This window comes from Lathyrus oleraceus, chromosome 6 (assembly GCF_024323335.1).
Source record: "Lathyrus oleraceus cultivar Zhongwan6 chromosome 6, CAAS_Psat_ZW6_1.0, whole genome shotgun sequence".
Taxonomy (NCBI): domain Eukaryota; kingdom Viridiplantae; phylum Streptophyta; class Magnoliopsida; order Fabales; family Fabaceae; genus Lathyrus; species Lathyrus oleraceus.
The window spans coordinates 338,783,231-338,808,455 of NC_066584.1; the positions used below are offsets into that span (position 1 = coordinate 338,783,231).

At 32.9% G+C, this 25,225-nt stretch overlaps 1 protein-coding gene and 1 long non-coding RNA gene across 3 annotated transcripts; both read right to left on the minus strand.

Annotated features, from left to right (window-relative positions):
• Window positions 1-7,651: 7,651 nt before the first annotated feature.
• On the minus strand, window positions 7,652-9,249 carry LOC127096878 (uncharacterized). Its single transcript, XR_007792848.1, has 2 exons — window positions 8,980-9,249; window positions 7,652-8,273 (listed from the first exon to the last, which is right to left on the minus strand). It is a non-coding gene; the product is annotated as an uncharacterized LOC127096878 (long non-coding RNA).
• Window positions 9,250-14,089: 4,840 nt separating this feature from the next.
• LOC127092533 (protein NRT1/ PTR FAMILY 4.5) lies at window positions 14,090-17,969 on the minus strand. 2 transcript variants are annotated; one of them, XM_051031433.1, is made up of 6 exons: window positions 17,760-17,969; window positions 17,440-17,527; window positions 17,126-17,343; window positions 16,561-16,983; window positions 16,317-16,432; window positions 14,090-15,265 (listed from the first exon to the last, which is right to left on the minus strand). In XM_051031433.1, exons 1-6 carry the CDS (start codon window positions 17,805-17,807, stop codon window positions 14,284-14,286), a joined length of 1,875 nt encoding a protein of 624 aa, XP_050887390.1. In that variant the 5' UTR covers window positions 17,808-17,969; the 3' UTR covers window positions 14,090-14,283. The 2 variants fall into 2 exon arrangements, with proteins under 2 accessions (XP_050887390.1, XP_050887391.1); XM_051031434.1 differs by having other exon boundaries at window positions 17,618-17,968.
• Between the last annotated feature and the right edge of the window lie 7,256 nt (window positions 17,970-25,225).

Genomic DNA, 25,225 nt, shown 5'->3' on the forward strand with positions numbered 1-25,225 from the left:
TAGTGTCATGTTGCTCGGTACAATCTCACATATATCCAATTCCTTAAATTTACTCAGGGACATGACCTTGATGCTCGATCATAAGTCACATAAAGCATGGGGAATTTTCACCCCCAAGGATCATCAATCCTTTCGAATCATTTTTCATGTCGATTACCTTAAAGTATGCAGTGAAGGTCAAACCATCGACATGAACTAGAACATATTGTACAACACCAAGCGGACGAGTCACATATGAGTCGGCTAAAGTTAGTGTCATGTTGCTCGGTACAATCTCACATATCTCCAATTCCTTAAATTTACTCAGGGACATGACATTGATGCTCGATCATAAGTCACATAAAGCATGGGGAATTTTCACCCCCACCCCCAATGGTGCAAATAATATTGAACTCTTTTGGATTGTTCGTCTTTGGTGGAACGTCTAACGGTTCTCCCACCTCCTCTTTTTCAACCATGTTGACCTGTTCTTGAGTCAACTTCTGCTTTCCACCTTTAAGCAATACTTGCATAAACTTATAAAACTTGGGAATTAATTCTAAAATTTCATGAAAAGAAAGACTCACCTAAAGTTGTTTCAACATATCTTTAAATCTCTCAAACATTCATGCATCATCCTCTTGTATCGGTTTCTTCTTAATGATGGGATATGGGAGTTTAATATAATCTAGTAACGATGGATTTGGTTCATTCAGAATTTGATCTTTTGTCATCTTCCAAGGAGAATTTTTATCAATGAAATAATTGTCATGTCCCAATTTTGATCCTGAATCACCGATTCAATTCATTCATCATAGTTGTTGTATCTCTACATAGCACAACATGCATTCCATACCGCATAATGCCTAGAATATCAGGTGAAATAAATTTTCAGATCTACAGGCAAACCGTTTAAATCAATTGTCAAATATGTGTCAAAACAGCAGGCGAAGAATTTCAAAATCAAGTTTGCAAACATCAGTTATATTAATCTACGTTTCGCGTAGTTTAACCTGGTGTGCTCGATTTATTTTTCGGCTAATTTTTCGGTCATATTTTGAGTCTCCCTTTAAGTTACGTGGTATATGTTGGAAAACAAGAAATGGATATTTAATGTTATATGCCTCATGTAGGAAGAGAAGGAATGTGTTGCAGACAATACATTGAATTTGGTTCAACCAAAAAAATATACTTACAACCACCATCTCAATCGGTAAAAAGGTGCTCAAAAGAAGCTCAAGCCTACACCGAGTGACAGTTCAATGGTGCAGTTTCCTTCGTATTTTTAACATGTTGGCAAAGTTTTTTCAGGCTCACCAACTCCAAAATCTCAAAAAAAGTATTTTCAAAGGAGCTCGCATTAGCAAACCACCTTCTTTGCAGCCTCTACCAAAGATTCCATTTTATGCATAAATACATCGAGCAGATCGTCAATGTTGAGAGTGACAATAATTGTGTTTATTGAGTTGTTTCGGCTTTACTCGGTAAAAGAGAAGATATTCATACACTTGTCTTTCATCAACTTATCCACGAGTTAAGGATTCATAAAGAATCATACACGTGTCTTTACGGAAAGAAAGAAAATTTTGATGTGATTTATGAGTCTCTTGTTCCTTGTATTAGTGGACTGACATCGGAGGCAAAATGGATGTGCTTCCCTAAAATGGTTCACCTCATAGCAAGTGCGTAAGATAGAGTGTGTATTGATCTTACATGATACGATTTTTAGGAAACCTTTTTCTTACTGCGCACCGCCCCACCTCAAAATCCAAATGATCGTATTATGTGTATTGAGTGGTTTTCAAAATCATGACACTTTGTTCAAGTTTACTCGAAACCGGGATTCCCTATACCACTTACATCACTGGATTGGGCATCTCATTCAATAATAAAAGTCAAAACTTGGTCGGACCAATTTGTGGAAAGTATGCAAGAGTTCAAGAAATTGAGCAACATTGAAAGAGAATCAAATGCACAAAAGTCAATGGGGGTACCACTCATAATTATATATTTAGCCGACGGCAGATCTTTTGATTCTTTTTAGTTTTCTGTTTAGTCAGACCAATAAATGTATGTAACTGTGTCTTAATATTAATGAAGTGTAATATATATATATATATATATATATATATATATATATATATATATATATATCTATATATATATCTATATATATATATATATATATATATATATATATATATATATATATATATATATATATATATAATTTCTAAATATTTTAATACATGTTTGATCTATGCCAAAAAAATTGTTCATTTTTCAAACAAAGTTATCGATTGGGTTATGTTTTCTGCCTGGTTCGTTATGCCTGGTTCAGGATAGGTTCGGAAGATGTATTTCTAAAACAAGATAATAGAGTGTCGTACCAGAGATATATCTCTAAAACCAACACTAATACACGTGATAGAATGTTTTAGGTCCACATTTGTCCACAACTACTATAAAATAATGGGCTCTTGTTTGTTTGTTTATTGCACACAAACAGAAAATCTCTCAAATGTCACAAATAAACATCATATGATATGTTACAAATGTCTCATTCTCCAACGCGACACTCGGATGAAAGTTTAAGCTCAATGAGTACAACTCTTTTGTAGATCTGAAATACAAAGTGCATAATCTCCTAACTTAGGAGACAATCTAAAAATTGTCAAACTCGAATACCATTCACCGCCGATTGACAACGAAGGAAATATTGAGTTCAACAACTTTGAGCTCAAGACGGATGCAGATGTAAGGGCTATGTGAGTACATTTTTCCGTTTCGAAACAAAAGTTATGCTCGAGTTGGAAGCAACGATTTCAATATTGGTCGAAGATATTGTGAAGATGTTGAAGTGTCCACATGGATATTAAAATATAATGTTTCATTTTATGTTGAAATCACCTATGTAATGCTTATTTTATGTTATGAGTGGTAATTATATTTTGTCAAAATACAAGTTTGTGGTTTCTGCTTCTGATTCTGTTGCATATATATTTCGGAGAAGCATCTACGGATAGGTTATGGAGATGCATCTCCGGGTTAAAAAACTAACTAATAGGGCGTCCTTCATAATGGCCTAAGTTATATGTGTATTGAGTGTATCGGTAGATGCATCTCCAAAATTTGTAAAAAAAAAAATTCTTCAAATGATGTCTAAGTAATATATAAAGTGTATTAAAAAAAAATCATTTTAAAAAGACTCAATATGTAACCATTAACTCTATCTTATTATTCTATTTAATGTTATTTTTCAAAAGTGTGTTCAGGCTCATTTAAATTTAGAAACCCAATTATTTAAGTATAATGTCGATGTATTAGATTTTAGTCAATGAAAAAAAAAAAATTTTCTTTATTTGCAACTTAGTTCTATTTTAGTATTACCTATAAAATATCAACTTTTATACCATCTTTATAATGGGATTAATGTCAATCTTCCTCATAAACGATGCATCACATGGTTGTTGCTATAGTTGTTGATGTTGAATCAGAGAAAACAAAAAACATTATCCCTTATGAAATGATCATTGAGAAATATCTTTCATCATTTCAATGTCTTTCTCGACAATGAACTCTATATTTCCACATACTCTAATTCCACATGGAAAAAATATGGTATCACCATATGAAAAAAGATCCATGAAAAATCAAAATCTACAAAGATTGTAAAACTTTCTCAATCGAAGTAATATTTTAAGAGTTTGTTTGCAAGTTAATTTTAAAGAGTTTTGGAAGGCGGTATTTTAAAGGATTATATCTATATTTTAATATGTATTTGATACTTTAAAAATATAAAAGATAATATGATATATTATCATATAATATCATCATTTTTTTAATACTAAATACATATTAAAACATATACATAGTCCTCCGAAGTCTTATTTTCAAAATCTTTGGATAATAAACCCTAGAAAGAAAAATAGAAGAAAAATTGCATGATTTGTTTAAAATTATAATGGAAAAAATCATATATTCTTAAAATTAAATGTTTCCGAAAACGATGTCTAAATTCTGAAATTCTTAAGAAAATTAAAGAAAATCTTAAACTTGATAATTGATATTTTTCATATTCTCTTACTTTATATACTTCTCAATACTTTGATTTCAATTTCCTATATCACTTTCATAAAACAAAAGATGTCAAAATCTTAGACGGCCTTTCTTTTAAGCCGTGTATGAAAACACCTACTATTAATGTTGGTTAAAAAATATACATTTTAAAGAAATCTCACATTATAGTATTTTGTTATAAGACCTGTCGGTCAAAAAGCTTTAAATATATATTTAATATTTTATTTTCTCTTATACTCTTATGTTAAAGTATTGTGATATGTTGTTAATATTTATTATAGAGAATGTGAGTGTATTGGGGATCATGACAATGATTTATGATAGTTCGTGTGTTGTTACACTTCACATATTGTTATCTTTTGGCAGTCATTTGACAACGACCGTAGTCTTTTTCTTCATATTTTAGAGTTGTCATATTATATATTTGTAATGTGATTGTGTTATTTATTTTTTTTATGTTGGATTTTCTCAACAATTAGTATCAGAGTTATGGTTTGACTTAGTGAAAAATCGGGAACTAAAACCTATATTGGATTTTGTTATAAGAAGCGAAAACTTATACTCATGAGAGTGATTATTATGAATGGTTAAGTCTTATATCACCTATAAATGAATGAAACGTTGGATTAATAAGATATACGATTCATATTCATAATGTGTTAATATTTTGATGATGTAACAATTCTCTCTCTTCTAATTTAGTTTCAGGTGATGTTTACTATTATGTTAGAGTATTACTTGTTTTGAGATATTAAATTAAGACGAAGATTGTTGATGTTAATTAAAAATATAAATGTTCAAAGATTTCATAATTATTACTATATCTTAAAAAGATAAATTGTTACAATCTGTCCGGATTGCAAATTAAAGATCTTGTAATGATTTTTTACATTGCACATTTTCATTTTACAACCACTGTAATTTTTTCTTCAATTTTAAAGTTTCTAAGTTACCTTCTTACGCTATGAACACCTATGAAATGTCTCTATCATTTGTCATTGCAATTGCAAAGACAAATTTAACGTCACAATTTTACTTTGCTCTTTTTTACTGTGCAATATTTATATTTTTAAATGATATATGTAATAAAAATTATATAAAAAATTTTAAAAAATAAACGGAAATACACTGGTTCATACTCTCTTTGATTTCAAATATAATTGAATATTGATAAAAGAAAATTGATATATTTAATTCAATTCAGATCAAATATATGAGTTAATAAATATGGTGTAAAACTTTGTGTGGTAAAAAAATGTGTAAATATTACAGCGATTTACGGTACACGTGTGTGTGGTAAAAATTTGAAATTAAATTGTCCTGTAAAGTGAAGCGATCCACAGTTTCAAACACAAAATCGAAACCCCACCACCAAATTCCAACTTCTACGCTGAAAAAACTGAAAGCAATAGTATTACTGTCGTGATGACTTTAATATAGCCTGGCAGATCTGGGAAGAAGAAATTTGAGGCACAACCAAGTCCATTTTTACCATGCTCGGGTCTACTATGATATTTTCATTGTAACATGTTTCTTTGGGGAGATATTGTTATAATTTTCATTTACTACTCTTTATCTTTTTGAATAACAATTATTAAATGACTTTTAGCCATGTTATTAAATGACCACTATAAGACTTCTTATTTCTATAGCTTCTTTTCAAAAGTGGTTTCTTTTCAAAAGTGGTTTTTAACCAATTTGAGGTTAACACTTTTTTTTTTACATGTGAAGTCTCTAACCAAAACCTTGCACGCAAGCTAAATAGGTTAATTTATGGTCTCAACCAAGATATTAGACAATTGAGTCATAATTTCACTCAAATTTTTATTGAATTAGTCTTTACGTAATCCAAATCAGATTATTCTTTTTTTGTTTACAGTAGTTAGACTATTCCTTATTCACTAAGAAAATTGACTTCATATTTACTACATTTTTAGTATGTGTTGGCGACTTGTTTCTTGCAAGAAATAATATGCCTGTAATTAATCACATGAGGAGTGTTTTGGATGTCACCATTCGAATCAAAGATCTAGAAAATCTCAAATATTCTTTAGTATTGAAGTTGCAAGATCTACCCATGGTATTTCTCTTTATCAATGCAAGTATATCTTGACCTTTTAGAAGACACATGCTAACTTGCAGCCAAATTTTCCTCCATGCTCATGGATCTTAATCGCAATTTATAATCTGATATTGTCATTCCTCTCCCTGATCCAACTTAATACAAAAGTATCATTGGTAAGGTCATATATTTAACTCATTTTCGCCTGAACATTAGCTTTTCTATTTGAAGGCTCAACCAACATCTTTCCAACCTGTCATACCCCAAAATTCACCATACCTTTCACAAGGTTCATCTAGGTCATTAATCCTAATCATATGCATATCTTCATATCATTCATTTCATCTACATATCCACGGTCTAATACAAGAGGATATGTATCTTGGATTTAAAACTTTGTGCTTGCACCTAGTGGAAACTAGGGTTTCTCTGCAGCTAGAGATAGCTCAAACTATCAAACCCTAATTGGAGGTGTCTCTTGAAGCTTGTGCATTATGCTTGACAGGGAAGATTCAACTGTGACTTCTTGATGAGGCAAAACCCTCATTTCAGATCCTCACGTGATGATGGCTCCATAAACCCTAATTATGTCTAGCATCCATTGTGTAGCCACCTAACCCTAATTTCATTTGATTCCCCATCATCCACTGTGTATGATGCATTGGTTTGGTTAAGATTCATCACATGGCCTTTTGTTTTTAGCCATTCATGTTATTTCCTTGGTTTTAATTCCATTCATTGTGTTCATGGCCATTGATTATAAGTTCTTAGCCCCACCACTTTCATCTACTTCCATTCACCCATGGCATTTCATCTGATCATTTCCCCGTGCTTAATCCAAGTTCATATCTTGCTTAGACCTAGTCCATTAGGCCATTTCAAGTGCCTAGCCTATGCTTTGCTATTTTATCTAGTCATTGTACTTCAAGTTCATCTTTTGCCATGGTCATGCCATTATTGTGTGGTTCATTGTATCTATGCTTAAGCCATACTTCACGTTACATCTAGGTTTGTCCATATGCTCATTGGTTCATACAACTTCATTGTACATTGACCCATGTTATCCTAAGTTCACCTATGCTTTGTACCATTCATCATTCCCATTGATGTGGTTTTGGCTTACTTATAATTCACTCATGCCCTTTGGTTCATGTTTAATGGTTCATTCAAGATTTGTCATGGTCCATTCTCTCATGTTCATTTCATTGGATCTTTATCTTGGATGCTAAGCCCATGGTACTGTCAAATTCCTAGGTCTTTGGTCACTGATTCATGTTTGCATTGATCTTTTAGTCCAGTGCTTGTCTTTGGTCCATTGTGATTCATAAGAGCATTTATTCTTGGATGATCTATGTATTTTAGTCCATTTGGTTTATGCATTATCATATGCTTATGATTCAATTGATCAAATTTATTTATTTCATACATATGTCAATTTGGTTTCTTTAAAATTCATTCATTACAATATCAAATTCGTACAAGATTCAATGTTCATGTTCAAATTCATCAATACATGCAAAACCAATGTCATTCAATTCAATATCCAATCTTACTTCATTCATAAATATCAATTTCCATTACAAAGTATAAAAGTGTTTGTTACATGAGGAATTACAAAAAGGTGGAAATGTTGACCAAATGTTGACTTTGGTCAACAATTGACCTTTTGGTCAACTTTGACCAAAATCAACCCAAATTTCCTAAGATCCCAATTTCTATAACCCTAATCCTAATTCCATGCCTAATCTTTATTATTTTATCCTTGACCTTTGGATTCTTGTCTTTTGTACATGATCCAATCTTTGTGTCATGTTGCATTGTTCAAATTACCTACATAAGCAAGAGGCAAAACATGAGCCAAATCAGAACATGAACTCTATAAATTGTGGCATGATGAATGGAGTTAGAATAAATGAAATGCACAAATGAGAACCATGGCCATGAACTAAAAGTAAATCCATGATCAAGACATGCACTCCATAACCATGCTACAAGCTGCTAGAACCAAGTCTACCCAACCATGGACCAAGGCAAGGCATGAAATAAACAAAGTCAGAATTGAAATGGATATGCCATCTGCAGAATGCACCACCAAAGTCAAAAGCTATAAAGCCATGACCAAGTCCACCAAGCTGCATTGACCCTACATGAGCTGCAAAAGAAGACCATTCAACAAGCAGCAATACAGACATGAGAAAAACAACAATGCAACACTTCACAAAACTGAACCAGCAAACATAACTCACTGAAATACCAAACTAAATCCGAATTGAATAACAAACTCGACATATTCAACCTTTAAATCAAAATCATAATAGAACGCTAACCAACTTCCAACTTCCAAAAACCACTCCCTTAACTGATAAGTCCCTGAACTGATAACTGGATCCACCATATAACAGAACCTTGAACTCAACAGAATTTCCAACTGTCAACAGCTCTCAAGAGCTTCCTAACTTAACAACCTTCAACAAATCATATTTCTCAACTCTCCATAACCCCTCAACTCATCACCCTCACAAAACTTCGATTTCACATTCAACCAACATCCTGCATAACACTCACTCTTCACTTCTAAAACCTTGAATCCACTTCTAACAGAAACGCATAATCCAATCTTCAACAAATCCAACTCAGAATACACACAAACCTTCAATCCATTACCAACCTTCAACCCGGCAGAACCACACACCCACATTCGAATCTCACTCATCCGCAACCTTCATACAACTCACAACAACAGCACAATTCACAAGAACGACAAAAACAGAATCCAAACAAAAAAAGGAAATCGAAGCAAGAAATGTAAATAGAAGAAGCGAAGAAGAACGGAAGAACAAATATCCAAGATGAACCACCTGGAGTTTACGTCAAATCCGGTATGTTATTCATTCTTCAACTGCTTCTACTTCGCGCGTGATTTGGTCCTTCAGTCTCGTTTCTTCGTGTGAGTTTGAATGAAGTTCTTGAGCGCATGTTTTGAAGACGAAGAAATCGAGCTCTGGCAAGTGGTGATTTGCGGCCATTTCATCATGTCGCGTTTCATGTTGAGGGAGACGAAATAGTTCTTCGAGTCTTTGGCTGGATCCGTTAGTTCATGGTGGGATCCGGGTTTGGAGACTTGGGCCTTTGGCCCAAGCAGTTTGTTCACACCCCTTGGCCCATTGAATGTTTATTAACCTTTTTCTTAATTCTCTCTTAATCCATAATTAGGGTTTTTTATTCATTTTAATTTTGTTTAATTGTTAATCTTGATGCTGATTAGAATCCATGTTAGAATTAGAAATTTTATTGATTTTAGATTTTAGATGTTAATTCATTTATTTATTTATTTATTTATTAACCCTTTAGGTTGTTTTGCATCCATTTCTAACTGTTTTCCCCCCGATTGATTCAGATGACCAAAGTTCACTTTGATAAATTAAATCCTTTGATTGTGCTTAATCCCCTAAGCCTATTTAAGTGATCAAAAGACCATTGATCACTTGATAGGAAAAGTCCTTTGTGCTTAAGTTGTACTGGATACTGGATCTCAAGACTTCAATACTTCAAGATTCAAAGATCAAGACTCAATATTCCATACAATTCAAATCAGTACAAGACAGGTTGGACTACTATTCAAGCACAACAACGATCAATTTCAACAGTCATCAGTTATGATGCAAATTGCACGTCATGAGCCTTAAGCAATAGAGAATGAGTGAAAATGGAGAATTCATATCCTCATTTTAAATATCTTTGGGTACGGGACGAATGACCCAGTTGCTCATCGTATTCGCCTCTATTCATAGACTTTAGTGTAATTTAAATTGAATAATTGATAAGTCCTTCTACACATATATAGGATACATACTGAAGATCAGATTTCAACCGTCCGGGGGTTTCTTCTCTTTCCTTTTTGTTCTCTCTCAGTAAAACTAAAACCATTTTGTGAATAAACTCAAAAACAATTAAGAATACAATTAGGATTGTACGCTACGAGCCTTAAGCAATGGAGAAGGGATGAGAGTGGAGAATTCCTATCCTCATTCTGAATATGTTTGGGTACGGGACGAATGACCTAGTTGCTCACTATATTCATCTCCATTCATAGACTTTAGTATGATCTAAATCATGACTCTCTTTTCAGAATAAAAACAAACTCACCTCATCAAACTCAGTTTTGTCTTTGGGCTTCATTTTCAGTTTAAAACCTTTTCAGAAAGGACGTTTTACTTCCGTTCTACCGTGAACGACGCTTAATGCTCCATGTGTGAGCAAACAATGTTTAACTATTAGAGTGCGATCAGAGTTCATCCATTCTACCGCTAACAGACAGGCGCTTAAGACTCCCATGCTTGAGCATACAAACAAGTTAACAGTAGAACGTGAACGTTAATGTTGTTCGTTAAAAACAACTAACGCATTCGTCTTAGTTCCACGAACTACGGACCTTTGATTTCCTCATTGCACTAATGAGGATACGTAGGCAAGAGGGCCCAAATCCTTGGCAAACACATTTATTTATATCCTTTTTTTTACATTAATTATTACCCTCATTCCCCTTTTCGCGAATAATCTTCAGATAGTAACACCTATTCTTGCAAAGAACATTCAAAATGGTTCCCATGGAGTACCATCGATGTTAGGGGTGTTAATACATTCCCCTTTCATAACAAACTTCCTTACTTTTTTCTCTTTCACCTGGGTTTTATCGATGTTTTCCCTTTCCTTCGGGAATAAATAAAGTTCAATAACAAATGTATTATATTTTTGAGCATGCAATACGCTTGGGTATAATTCGTGTAGCTTCAGCTAGCGACTCTGCTGGGGAACCTTTCCTAAGCAAGTCGAACCCAGTTTTGTTTGTTCTCTTTGCGTGTTTAGGTGTTTATCTTTGTTGCTTTACTCACTTTATTTATGTTATTTATTTCATTACTTTATTACTTTAAATATCCATATGTTGTTGTATTCTGGATATTATCTGCCATATTACCTTTTGGGATGGGATGATACTATATGAGAGAAGCTTTACACTCGATCTTGAATATATACACATGATAGATTCGTAGATAGTCGTGTCGGTCTACGTTTTACGTGTTGGGTTGTCACGAGAATCACACCCAGACTAGATTCACTTGGAAGTACTTTTGTCCTGCGAGAATTCTCTACGGCAGGGTATCTTCATTTGAGTCAATGACTATGAGAGACCTTTTAGAGACCACCTTTGAGGAGTAGTACACACCTGTAAGAGGGACTATTGGGTTTTTTCTGCAGGAAACCAAGACCCTTCATACCATTTATCTTTTATATACGTCAGACCTTTGATCCTATATTGAGTTACATGGACAATCTATATTATCCAGATTTCTTAGATTATATTAGACTTTTGATCCTGTACTGAGTTGCATGGACAGGTTACCCAGATTTTCTAGGTCATGTCGGACCTTTGATCTTATGTTATGTGATATGGTCAGATTATTCAGAATCTCCAGATTATACTGAACTATTGAATCTATGATGTTACATGCCATTTCATCACATAATTCTGATGCTCCAGATTATACTGAACTTATATCTCCAGACTATTCAGAATCTCCATATTATACTGAACTTATATCTTGATACTTCATGACAACTTCAGATGTTTTATTATAACAATTCTGATTCTTGAGATATAACCCTGCAAAACACTTAACAAACTCTTTTTTGAAGTAATTGTTAGCATAAAACATTAATCAATGTTTGGATTTTTAATTAAGGAATTTAGATATCAAAATAAACGCTAATTATTCACCTTAGGTGCATTATGTTTTCTCCCCCTTTGTCATCAATCAAAAAGACATAGACAAAATAGTAAAGTAAATGAAGAGAAACTAACATATTTTCATTGAAAATGCCAAAAAGATAGTGAAAGATACAATCAATAAAACAAAAGTTTTTAAGAAACTAAAAACAACTAGGGGTTCTGAGGAGGATGAGAAGGTGGAGGAAGTCTTGAGAGAATCAACTGAAACACGAGGTCCTGTTTGTCCATACGCTCATTGACTCTCACATTATCAACCTTGATTCTCTCAATAATCTTCAGAAGTGCAACATGAATAGGTTGAGAGGCAGAAGCTTCAAATTGATGAGTCTCAGAAATGACAACCTGAGCAACAGTTGCTTCCATAACAAGTCTTGAGGTTCAGAAACAACATCAGCTTCTGGAGCAGTCACAGCATGCTGAACAACTTCAGTTTCTGGAGCAGTTTCCTCTTCAACAACTTCATAAGTTGGTTTCCTTGACCTCTGGAGCAGGAAGACTTAGTTGGGAGTTTCTTAACTTTCAGATTTCCATTAAGGGAACGAACCCATAACGAAATTTTCTTTCAGCAAGTTTATACCCAAAATCTTTCAGCTTAGAGATCTTGGAAGCAACCTAGCTTCTATAAGCTTCCCATGCAGAACCACTCGCAATCGAATTTGCTGAAGAATGATTGATAGTCATTGCTTCATGGTCAGGTGAAATTGGTTATGGTTCAAAGTTGAACATACCATCAGGAGTTTCATCAAACAGATGTTCATCAGAAACTCTTAAGGGAGATGTTATGGGAGTTGTGATATTTTGGATTTGTTGGTTGGGGAGCAGAAATACATGGTGGTGGAGTGGGTGAAATTTGTAACTGTGAAGGAGATGGAGGTGATGGTATCTGTTGTGACAAAGGTTCAAAAACTAAAGGAGTTTTTGTGGTAGGATTTATAGTGGGTGATTGAGGTGGTGGTGAAAGTAGGATAGGTTCAGAAATAATGGATTGAGATGAAGGAGGATGTTGGATTGATAAGATCCTTTCAGAAATAATGTAATTAAAAGTAAATTGAGTGCTAGCAGTAGGAAGCTTACCAGACACAATGTCAGAAGCTCTTGAAGATGACTGGACAACTCCAGAAGTATACTTCAGAAGCACTGCTTTCTGACGCTCACTGGGAGGCACCTCGTCTTCATCCAGAAAGACAACAACCTTCATCTTCTTCTTCTGAGGCCTAGAAAATCCTTCTCCTATGGATTCCTTCTCCCTCTTCCCATGAATATCAGGATAAGTCTTAGGTAGGTTGAAGGGATCCACCATTGGGTCAATTCCATCCCTCAGACAACTTTCAAGATATGCCATAAGAACCTCTAGTGGATCAATCTTAGTGAAGGTTGGGTAATTGTCAATTGGATTCCTTGTTCCATAGATATCATCCTTAGAAAGAATGAAACTTGACCTTTCAATTCTGAAAATGAGACTCATACTCTCAAGATTCTTCCCCCATAATACCTTTCTAGCATCCTTCACAAGTTCATCCGTTAATCCACTAACCATAAGCATGAATATAAAAGTTTGTTGATTTTTAAAATACTCTTTGGTCAATAAAATAGGATTGATAGATATTCTTTCTAGTTTGAGAGAAGGTATTAAACTATAAATTCTATAGTTTAGTTATTTTTCAATCAGTTTATTAGTCTTAGTTTTACTAACTAATTATGTTACAATAAGTCGGAGTTGTTAAAGTTTTTCTCTCCACTTGTTAGTTAGTCATTAGAATATTTGTGGCTTGTGCAGGCTTTTGTATTGGTTAAGCAATAAGTGATTTACTAATGTTTCAATATATCAATATTTTAACTTTCCTTAACTTTTCTTATTCTTATCCTGTAAATTTTTTATTTCATATTAGTAAAGGATTAAAAGTTGACAAATAGAAATACACTTTCTCTTTTCTCTCTTAAAACAATTAGTGCAAAGTTACTCCTCTACCATAGATAACTTAATTCACATGTAAATAGTTTTATGCAAACTTCTACTTAGACTTTATTACCATTTATAAGTTGTATTAGTATTTTAGGAGGAAATAATATTTGTACATGGTGTAATACATGTATATAAATAAAGATGGTGTTAATTGTTAAAGTATGCCACTAATTTATATTTATATAGTAATATTTATGATTAAAGAAAAAGAAGAAAATGAAAGAAGAGAAAACCTTTGACTCTGAACAGACACAGAGATGGTGCCAGAACCAACAATAGTACAAATCAATTATACAATCACACATATAAGATAATAGAAATTTCAACCACTTTCTATTTTCACATTCAATCTTTACCATACACAGCCTACTACTACTATTTCCTTAACATCAAATCATATCTTCAACAATTTTATCTATGCTTCCATTCTTTCTCTTTTCCATCATCTGTTTCATCAGAAGAAGAGGGTCCCTCAGTATTGGCTTCACTCGTTTGGCTACTTTCTTTGGCCTTACCATCATGTTTTCTTCCACCACCAACCATTAACAGAGGCGTTTCACCTAATTCCTTTGAGTTCATCTCTGAATTGTTACTATCTTCAGTTTTGTACTTGTACCAAGAGGCCCAATATAGGAAGTTAAAGAAATTAAGACAGCTCAATATTGCTAAGAACCAATAGAACAGGTTAAGATTGTTTTGATTGAAATCAAAACCATGTAACCAACCTTGTTTACTCGGCGTGATTCTTTTCGTAACGGAATTAATAATGTTAACGAAAATAGTACTCAGGAAGTAACCGAGCGACATGGACAAAAATGTGAATGAAGTTGAAAGTGATTTCATGGTTGAAGGTGCTTCTCTGTAGAAGAATTCCAATAGTCCTACGAGTGTGAACATGTCTGCGATACCGAATATAGCATACTGAAAAGATAACCAAAATAAGCTTATTGGTTTTGAAGGGTCTTTTCTTCCTTGGTCTCTTCTTTTAACTTCTATGATTCCGGCTATTGTCATTGAGATTGCAGAGAGAACTAGTCCAACACCAACTCTCTGAAGCTGTGTAATACCTGAAGGGTGGTTTGTGATTTTTCTTGCAAATGGTACGAAGAAAAGTTCGTAAATTGGAATCAATGTGCATAGGAAAATAAGCGGGATGACAGGAATGGATGAAGCAGGTACTGTGAAGGAACCAAGTTTAAGGTTCATTATGTTCCCTTGTTGGACTGAGAATGTTTGAAGCTGTGCTAAACATGTGTTCATTACAATTGTACTGGCTAATATAGGTAACATTCTTGTTAGGATTTTTACTTCTTCAACTTGTGTCACTGTGCAAACGTTCCATGGTTGTTGAGGTTCAGAGTTTTCTTGAAGAATTGCTGCTTTATCTAGAAACCTGACTCAATTCAACAAACCAAAATCATCATTTGAATATACATGCATGCATTTATTTATGTCTGTAAAGGGAATTAATTGAGAATGAATGTTTTCTCAACCATAAACAATAAATGATAATCAATTATTGTGCATGTGAAGTTGGTTCCATAATTTCATCTTAGCAACTCCACCTCTCAAAATAAATAAATAACTCTTATGGCCTGTTTGTTTCTGCGACGAAGAGGTAAAAAAACGTACGTTTGGCCTAATGCTCCGAATTGGAGCTTCTATGTTTTCACGTTTTCTGAGCCTCGCAAGAAATACAATTGAAACATTGTTCCAAACACATGTTTAAGTGCAAATGGTTAATCATAATTGCGGTAAACCTTACAAAATTGCGGTAACACTGTGATTTTGTTGATGCTATGGTTAATCATAATTCCACCAAACTGATCATGATTCCAAACATGTACATGTAGTAAATAGTACATGTTTGGATTGAATCATAGTACACTCTATTGCGAGTTCGGCAAAAGCTACACTTTAAAGTTTCAACAAAATCATCGGTGCGATTTTTACCGATTTCACAGGCAATTCAACAGGAAGTAAGTTAAAAATAGGGAAACAAAGATGAAAAACCAAAAACATTGGTACTAGACGATTGAAAAGGAAATTGCTTTTCACTTTCCAATCTATCTATATCTACAAGGTAAAGGTACTGAGCCAAAAACCACAAAGAAAAAAAGAAAAGAAAAGAGTGAAATAATTTTTCTGTGAGTTTGTGTCAGAAAATTTATGATTATCACTTTTTCTTATATTTTGGTGTTAACTTAAAAAGCATAAGAGAGGACATATTTTCCATGATCATTCTCTGTATCTCTGCAACACCGAACGTGTAGAAGTGAGTGATAAGTAGGCCCAAATTCTTGGCATTACTTAATAGTTAGTACTTGTAGAAAAAGAATCTTAATAATAATGTTCTTGACAGTGTAATTGTTCATTGTCATTTTGCACATCAACATTATCAACACAAAAATGTCAATTAACCACATGAAGATTTAGAAAATAACCTGATTTGATTTGTGTGTGAAATCTTCTCTAAAGTAACATCTTTATACACTTCATAAAGTTGTTCATTAGTCTCTGGCAGGGGTAGCTTTCTGTTCTTAAAAGCCACAACAATAACCTGCACCAAACAATAATGGTTCATCAATAAATGAATTTGTTAAGAATTAACACTCGTTAACTATTTGACATCGGAAACACGACATTGACACTGACACTGACACGTCGATATGGATAATAACTACTGACCTGAATAATCCTCAAAATTGGACTTTCGCCGGGAACTTTGATACGGTAAAACGGTTTACCAAGAGCAAGTGTAACAAAACCAATGGAAGAAGAAAGTGTTATGATGAAGAATCCCCAATGCCAAGCTTTTTGTGTGCTAACCCAAACAACACCAGTAACACCAACAACTGAACCTAAAGTTGAACTAAGTAAAAGCCAATTGAAAAAAGTTGCAAGTGATTTTGCTTCATTAGGTTCCTTTTCATCAAATTGATCAGCACCAAATGCAGTCATGGAGCCTCTTACTCCACCCATACCCAAAGCATATAAACACAATGATGTGTAAAACATCACAGCCACACCTCCTTTCACGCAGCTTGATTCACCACATGCTTCTGGGTGTAAATTCTTCAATGCAGCTTGAACTGTTATCATCACCAAAGCCTGCACAATTCAAGTTCTGAAAATCAAAACATGCACAGTACATGTTCGACGAAATGACTGACCCAGTTGTTTCTTTTATTTTATATGATTGGAACATGGCATTGGGATTTGGAATTTGGAGTTTTTGAGATATAATACTTACAATAACTTCGAGTGATCCAAAAAGCAAACATGTGGTTAATCTGTTGAAGTAAGTATCTGAGATGAAACCACCCACAAGAGATAGCAAGAAAGTTGAGCCCATGAAATTTGTGAGAGTGTTTGCAGAGCTTGAAAGATCAAAATGCATCACTCCATAAAAGTACAGAACTAAGCTCACCATGTTTGCAACAAAACCCATGTTGTCCAATGCTGACAAAACTGCATCATCAACAATGAAGAAAAAAATGGTTATACATGAAAAACCATCACCAAAAAGTGTTAATTTGCTTCAAAAAGTTTTGCTTGCTTTCTTACCGAAGATGAACATGGAAGCTCTGAATCCACCTTTCTGTTTCTTCCATTGAATGATAGGTTTGAGTTCTTCTTTTACCTCTTTGTCTCCCTGTATAAACATGTTTCAAGTTCAACAAAACAAAACAGAAAAAAAAAACAGACAGAGAATGATGTAATGAATTGAATGTGTTTGGTTTACCATTATGGAGAAAGTGTGAAAAGTTTCAATTTTTCAAACAAGAATGAGGAGATGTTGATGAACATATAACCCAAAATGAAAACTTTTGAAAGAAGCTTTGAATTTTGATCATAAAAAACCAACAAGTTTTTTAATGTCTTACACTGTTTGGTTCTGTTCTTTGGTATTTGTCTTCCATTCTATTTAACATGTTTTGTTTCACACTTTTTCTACTCTTCTTTTCCTTGGTTTCTGTGCTCACAAAAAGTAATGCTTACGATTGATTTTAAGGTTGTTGTTGTTGATAAATTGATAATTAACAACTAATGATGATTAAAGGATGCTAATTCCATCAATGATTTGAATCAAAATGAATGAACAAAAACATATATACCCCACTGTCTTGGTTGAATAATTATGCTGGTGTGGATTTATGTATTTGTAATTTTGTTAATTGTTATCACTATTCCTAAATTAGAAGGTTTCAGTAAAGTTTTTGGGTCAAATTGAAAGTGAGATTTTACTTGTATAAACTGGTAACACTTTTTTCTGCTTTATACATAGCATGTGAATGTGATCTAGTGTCTGTGTCTCATTTATATATCTATTTAAATTCATATAGTACTGTTTGTGAAGTGTAAAGTTTAATTATACATGTTTCTTCACGTGGGTTCGTTAATCATTTCATTTTAATTTTGTCATAGGAATAATACTCTTGATAACTTGGTTTGTCATTGTGGAGATATTAATCAATTTTTGTGTGAAAGTGTTTTTTGATAGTTAAGTGGGAAAATAGTTTTGTGTAAATGATATACTGAGATTGAAATTTGTTGCTGGTTATGCAACAGACATAACACAACATTGTCAGATGAAAAAGGATCCTATATTTTCTTGCAAATGAGAAAAACCATAAATACCCCTGAAATCTTCATTAAAAGTGGTTGATTTTTTTGCTTTGTTTCAAACTTTGAGCATTCAAATTTGACTTTGTAGGAGTAACATGTTTTGTTGCTATAAAGTAAAATTGATTAAAATTGGTAGTTTTTAAATCAAAATCTATTTTTTATATTAGATTTTTCTCTTCAATTCATTTTTTAGTGGAATTGAATTTATTTTAAAATTTTATTTTAATTTAAAATTTATATTTATATTTTTTGAATTTAAATATAACTTTTAGGCCAAAATTAATTATTTAAAACTTTAAAAAATAATTCAAATTAATTAATTTAAAATTAATTTTTTAATATATTTAAAATAATTAATGAATTTCAATTAAATTGACTTGAGAGAAATTCAGCTGATATATCTTATTTACTTTTCACTTATCAAATTTAAACTTTATCAAAATTCATTTTTTATGTGACCGGAGAATTAAGACATAAAATAAATAAAGTAATTTTTTTAATGTGAATAAAAGAGAAAAAATATTAACAAAAAAAAGTAATTCTATTTAGATGTGGATAAGATAATATTTTAAAGAGAAAAGGGTTTAAAAGGTTTATTATTATTAATAAAAATAAATTAGGTGGGTATGTGAAGCTCCATAATGTTGAAAAATAAAAAGCAAAAAGGCATATATTCTAGGGTTATAGGTCAAATGTTGAAATTATGGGTCACATGATCCAGCTCATAGAATGTCCTTTATGTCTCTTGAGCTTGGTTGTTATATACAAAAATCCATAAACTTCAGTTCTCCCTTCATTGTCTCAATGAAATTCAGTTTAGCCTTTTTGTAATCTCATTTTACTCATAAAGTTCGTAGTATCTCAGTTTTAAAATGTCACTTTCAAAATCTACACTATCTAACTAACTTTTTTAATCTCAAATTCTCAATCATTCTATTGGAAAATCACTATCAATTATAAAAGCTACTTTTTTTATGGCTATTTGATGATGTATTAACTAACTAGTCTAATATTTGAGATTTTTAATTATTAATAAAAGTTTAAAAATCTCAAGTGTAAATTTTTGTGGACCTATCCAATCTTTTTCTACTCCACTCATGAGCGATAATTCTAAGTTCAAACTTTAGATCCTAACACGAATGCACTGCCACCCTGTGCAAAACTAAAAAGCTTCATGTGCCACCAAATTTATATTCTAAAACCACTTATTGCTGCTTATTTTATACTCAAAAGTACTTATAGCTAGGTTCATGTATATTCCAGAATCCATTCTCTAATTATTTTCTTGTACAAAATAAATATTAAATTCAATTTTCCAAGTTTACACTTTGTTAAAAAAAAAAATACACATAGCCACTAGCGTTAGGTCCACACACCACAGCCATTGAAAATTTTGAACTAACACATTCTATTGCGTGTGAGTTATAAAAGCCTATAATATAGATTTTTGTCTTTTAAGTTATGGTCCTAAATTCATAATGTTAATAATAATAATAATAATAATTGTAATAAAAGAATGATTTATTAACCCTACACTTACATGTTACATGGCTATCAATGACAACATTTCAATCACTTTTTCTCCTATTGAGTTTTCTTCTATGACTTGCTACTTCTAGACATGCACCTTGTACAAGTTGTTTTCAACGTTGGCAATTCTACTATTGTTAGCATTCTCTTGTTGTTCACGACATCGTTGTCTTGTTTTCTTAGTATTATTATTGTGCCAGGAATATGTCATTTCTGTTTATGCGTGTGAGACTCGTTCAATAATTTCAATAGTTTGTGGTAATTTGAAAAACTTGTTAATTGTAAGATTTTATCTTCAAGACTTCAACTTGTGTGCACTGTTTATTTTAAATTATTGGTTTGCTAGAAACTTACTACAAGTAAGAATTTTGTAGGTAGAGGGGACTGACGTTTCTGGGATCTGTAATCTGTAAAATAGATAGGTAGCTAGTGGCAATCTAAAGTCTAGAATTAATTGAAATGAAAAATATGATTGTGTTTCTGCTTTGCTATATATATATATATATATATAATTATTATTATATTAACGGAAAAGGGGAATATAAGATGAGGTTGCATGTGCATTGTGGGAGATATAGTTTGGTCCACCCAAACAGCTGTTTTAGAGTATATGTTAATTATGTTTGGATATTATTTTAGTTCATATATTAGAAGAATAATCAAATCAATCATGACTAGTGTATCATGGTTCGGCGTTACAAATTACTATCTTATTACTTCATCTTTAACAATTTTATTTAAAAAATTGATGCCAAGTAAACTCTAAAATTATCTACTATAGAATCAAAATTTGAAAATCAATTTTCATTTTTTTTCCGGAGGCCTAAGGAGGAAGGTCAAATTCGAAATATTCAATTAGTCAATAGGAAGCAAGACGAAATGTCATTAAAAATCAAATATTTTATCGTAGTTGTTAGTTAATGTATGTTATTAAATTTAATTTATATTGGATTAGACGAAATCAGTTTTAATTGTCTACTATATATTGTCTCAATAATGTGTTATTTTATTTATTATCTCACTCTCAAACTATTTATCTACAATTCCACTGACTTTGGCGTCTAAGTGCTAATTTTGTAGGCCTTCCCTACTCCGCCGCATTTAATGAGTTCATTCTCTCGACATTACGTATTTCTCGTTCCACCTCAGATCACTGATATCACCTATGGGAATAGACATTTGATTCCCTCAAATTCCCGCGAAGACCAGCGATTTTTCATCTTTGCTCCACATATCTTTGTTCAATTATAGCTCTCAGTCGATTTTGTTCAAAATATGATAATGGCAAAATCCACTCGACTAGTTGCTCGGCGAAACGTTGTTGTTGTTGCTATGAGGGTTAACATAATTTATCTTGTTGGACTCCACCTTCTCCAACGGAAGAAGTCGATTTAGTCATAATAACCTCTCATTCTATTCTGACTCCTTTGATTCTAGTTTCTCTGGCCATCAGCAAGAGTACTTTCCAAGTTTTACTAATCTTCCAACCTTCTCAATAGTTGCATCAAGACCAAACTTCCAAACAATCCCTACCACAACCACATATACTTGGATAAGAAATGATTTAAAGCCTACAACAACTCCAAGTCGACCAAAGCATGCAAGGAGCGAGTGAACTACTTAACATGATCTACAACTTGGTGCAGCAACAGAACTCACACCTCTTATTCGGAAGACTCCTTGGGATTAAGGAAATTTTACAGTATGTTCCTCATAGTCACCATTATGTGCGTGAGCTGATGTCGCATAGTAATCATAGAATCGCACCACAAACGATCCTCGTTAATACAATCTCTACGTCAGGCAACTCTTAAATCACTAAACCTCATATATCTTCAAGGACGTCAATCTCCTTTTCATGGTTCAGAGGGTAGAGACAGTAGTTGCACTCCTCTAGAAACACAGAGGGATCTCAACTTGCATCTGATAGTGGGGATCCCCATAGGGAATTCTTTGATTAAAGCTTTTATATGGGATGGACTTTCGAAACTAATATTGGTTTTAATATCGGGTTGACCAAGAACCTATGAGATTTTGTAACAGGTTAATCTTGAACTTAGTTGGAAATGAATCACACAATTCTCAACCCATAGATTTTAACGGGTTTAACTTTTAACCCAAATAAATCTCTAATTAGATAGTATTCAACCAAGGTGTATACAAAAGATTCCCTTGGTGAATTTACAATTATACACTTTCCAGAATTACAATAATATCCTCACTCACAAAATGACTTTTCTCACAAAAGCACATTGGCTAAAATATTAGTGAGAAAAAGTTGAAGAAAAGTTTAGATAGAGAGATAGAGATAGGTAGAGAGAGAGAGAGACAGAGTGTGTGTGTGTGTGTGTGTGTGTGTGTGTGTGAGAGAGAGAGAGAGAGAGAGAGATGGAGACTTGAAAGTGTCAAAACACAATTATGGATTAAATGAAATGAGAAATGGACCACTATTTATGGGCTAGAGGTTGGTTCAAAAAGTAATTTCCAATAAATGCATTTTATCACTTTCCAATCAATTGGCAAGTTTTTACAAACGATTGGAAGCATGAAATACAATTGATTGTAAGTTCAAAATAGGAAGGAAAAGATATATAGTCGTTGCACATTATGAAGGTGTTATCCCAATCACTTATGGCTCTATTTTGAATTGATCCAATCGATTAGAAAATGCTCAAATCGATATGAGAAGTCAAAAAAATCCTATAGCTTTTTTGACGGCTTCTAATTCATCTAGCACAACTTCAAGATATTTTTGAAGATGTTTTATTTGGTAAAAACTATTTTGAAAAACATTTTAGTGTGTTTGCGCTTTTAGTCAGCGCTTTTACGATAAAGCTCTTTTTCTTTACAATTTATTAACTCACTACTAAAATAGAAGGTACCATACTACTTCAAGACTTTGCCAGATGTTTTCTCTTATGTGAGCACTTGCATAAGTAGCTCGAGATGAGTCGTTAGCCTATATTCCATTTAGATTGTCATCTTGAATTGTCAAGTTCATTAAACTTTAGGTTTGCATCTTTGTCCACTTATTTACTTTTTACTTATCATAATAGTTGTCATCATCAAAAGTAAATGTGCTTGTTAAAAGCATATCAACTGCAAAACAAGGTTCCACATTCTCCTTCTTTTTTATGATGACAACATGTCTCTTAAGGGACGTGGTGAAAGAAATAATACAAATATATTTGGAGTGGTTAAAACCTCCATAAGTTAAATAGTGAATATACTCTACTCCCCCTGAGAGTATATTTATCCCCCTTTGTCGAAATAAAAAAGGCGAGTAAAAATTCATTATGTAAAATAAATATGCAGACAATGGAAGTTTAAACATTTAATAGAAAAGAGAACATCACACTCATATTATTACTAAAAAAATTAAAATTAGATAAGGGAAATTTAAACTATATATGGAGATTTTCTTAATTTAAAAGTACAAGGAAGAAAATGTAAGAACAAAAACATCTAAAGAAAATACTTAATTCATATCAACATCGTCGTCCTCACTGGAAACTGCTGGAAATATAAGGTTTCTCCTTGCCATTTTCTCAATGAGCACGTTGATTTTTCCATTTATCTTCATTCTCTCATCACATATTTCATTGTAGGAGTTCGGTGGAGGAGTGTTTATATGCTCATTTCCTCTTATTGGTTGATAAGGAACAAATTCTCCATGTTGAATTACATATCACATTTTGCTTAAGGCAACTTATTTTATCTTTGTGTGCTCATAGGTAGGCTCTTCTTCTACAAAGGGATAGTCGGTGTAGTGAGGATTTTTGTGATCAGTTTGGCATAGGGTAAGATGCTATTTTTCCTTTTATTATCAAGCATATGGTAAAGAACTGCATTTGCCTAGTTTTTTGGGACTTGATTTTTTTTCAAAGAACTAGATTGCATGGATGTCTGAGTTTTGAACAGTGTTATAGTTACCCTTCCTTGGGAATAAACACGACTCATTGTGTAATGGATTAATCTGATGTTGGGGCGAATGCGTCCAACGTTGAAGGGATTTGGAATAATGAAGGTAAGATCTATGACGAGTGGATAGGCAAGAGAGAGACAAAGTTGAAGTCGTTACCTTCCAGATCATTTTGACCATAATCTTGTTCTATGAATGGTAGGTTGCAAACTTCAGCAAAGTCTTCAAAATATAGGGTGATTGGTCTGAGTGCAATATTCACTTAGGTAGGTTTTTTATGGTGTGAAAACTAGGTAGCTTAGATCTTTGTGTATTTGGACCTTTCAATCAATGTCTAAAATGTGCATCATCTTTATAGAACATGTAAGACTAGATTACATAAGTCATTACAAGTCAAAATATGATATTTTCACAAAAAGTCATGCATGGCTCGATACACCCTCGGTATGGGTCGATACATACTGAGTGTGTTTTCAAAGAATTTGGATTTACCTCAAATGGGTCGATACAAATGAGCAGTGGGTCGATACATTTTGTGAATGGGTCGACTCATTCTTGGATGGGTCGACTCAATCTAAAAGGTGTTTTAAAGGATTTTTCAATGCCTTTAATGTATCGATACATTTAAGGAATGGGTTGATACATTAAGTGAATGGATAGACTCTCTCGTGTTTGGAATCGACTCATTCTGATTTTTTTAACTAATTAGTTGTTGCCTTCAGTGTATCGACTTTATTTAATCTCGTATTGACTCATTCAAATTTAGAGTCAATACATTCTTAAATAACTTTCAAAATTTTCATTTTGACTAAAAATATGTTTGTTTTTGTTTCTTTTCTACACATACACATGCATATAAATATGCATTCATGTACCATTTATAAGCATTGAAACCTGAAAGATACAAATAACTCTCATCATCTTCAACCTCTCTTGATGCATTCATCACATACTCATAATCATTTTTTATTGTTTGTTGACAAGAATAAATTGATAAGGTCCAATTTAGGTAGATGTAATCAAATTGGGTTGAGGTTTTCTCTAGGGGTTTCAAGGATAAAACTATTAGGGTTTTTACTCAAAGATCAATGGTTGATTTAGATGTTTTTGCACAAGTCTTGTCTACTTGGATTCAGCTGAGCGAAGGCTTTGAAAAACACGGGTTCTTGTAAGGAGTAGCGATAACTGGAGGATCAATTGAAAGGCTTGAGGCAAGATTTCGCAATTTAGATTCAGCCGAGTGAAAGTTTGAAGAACAAAAGGTTCGATGGA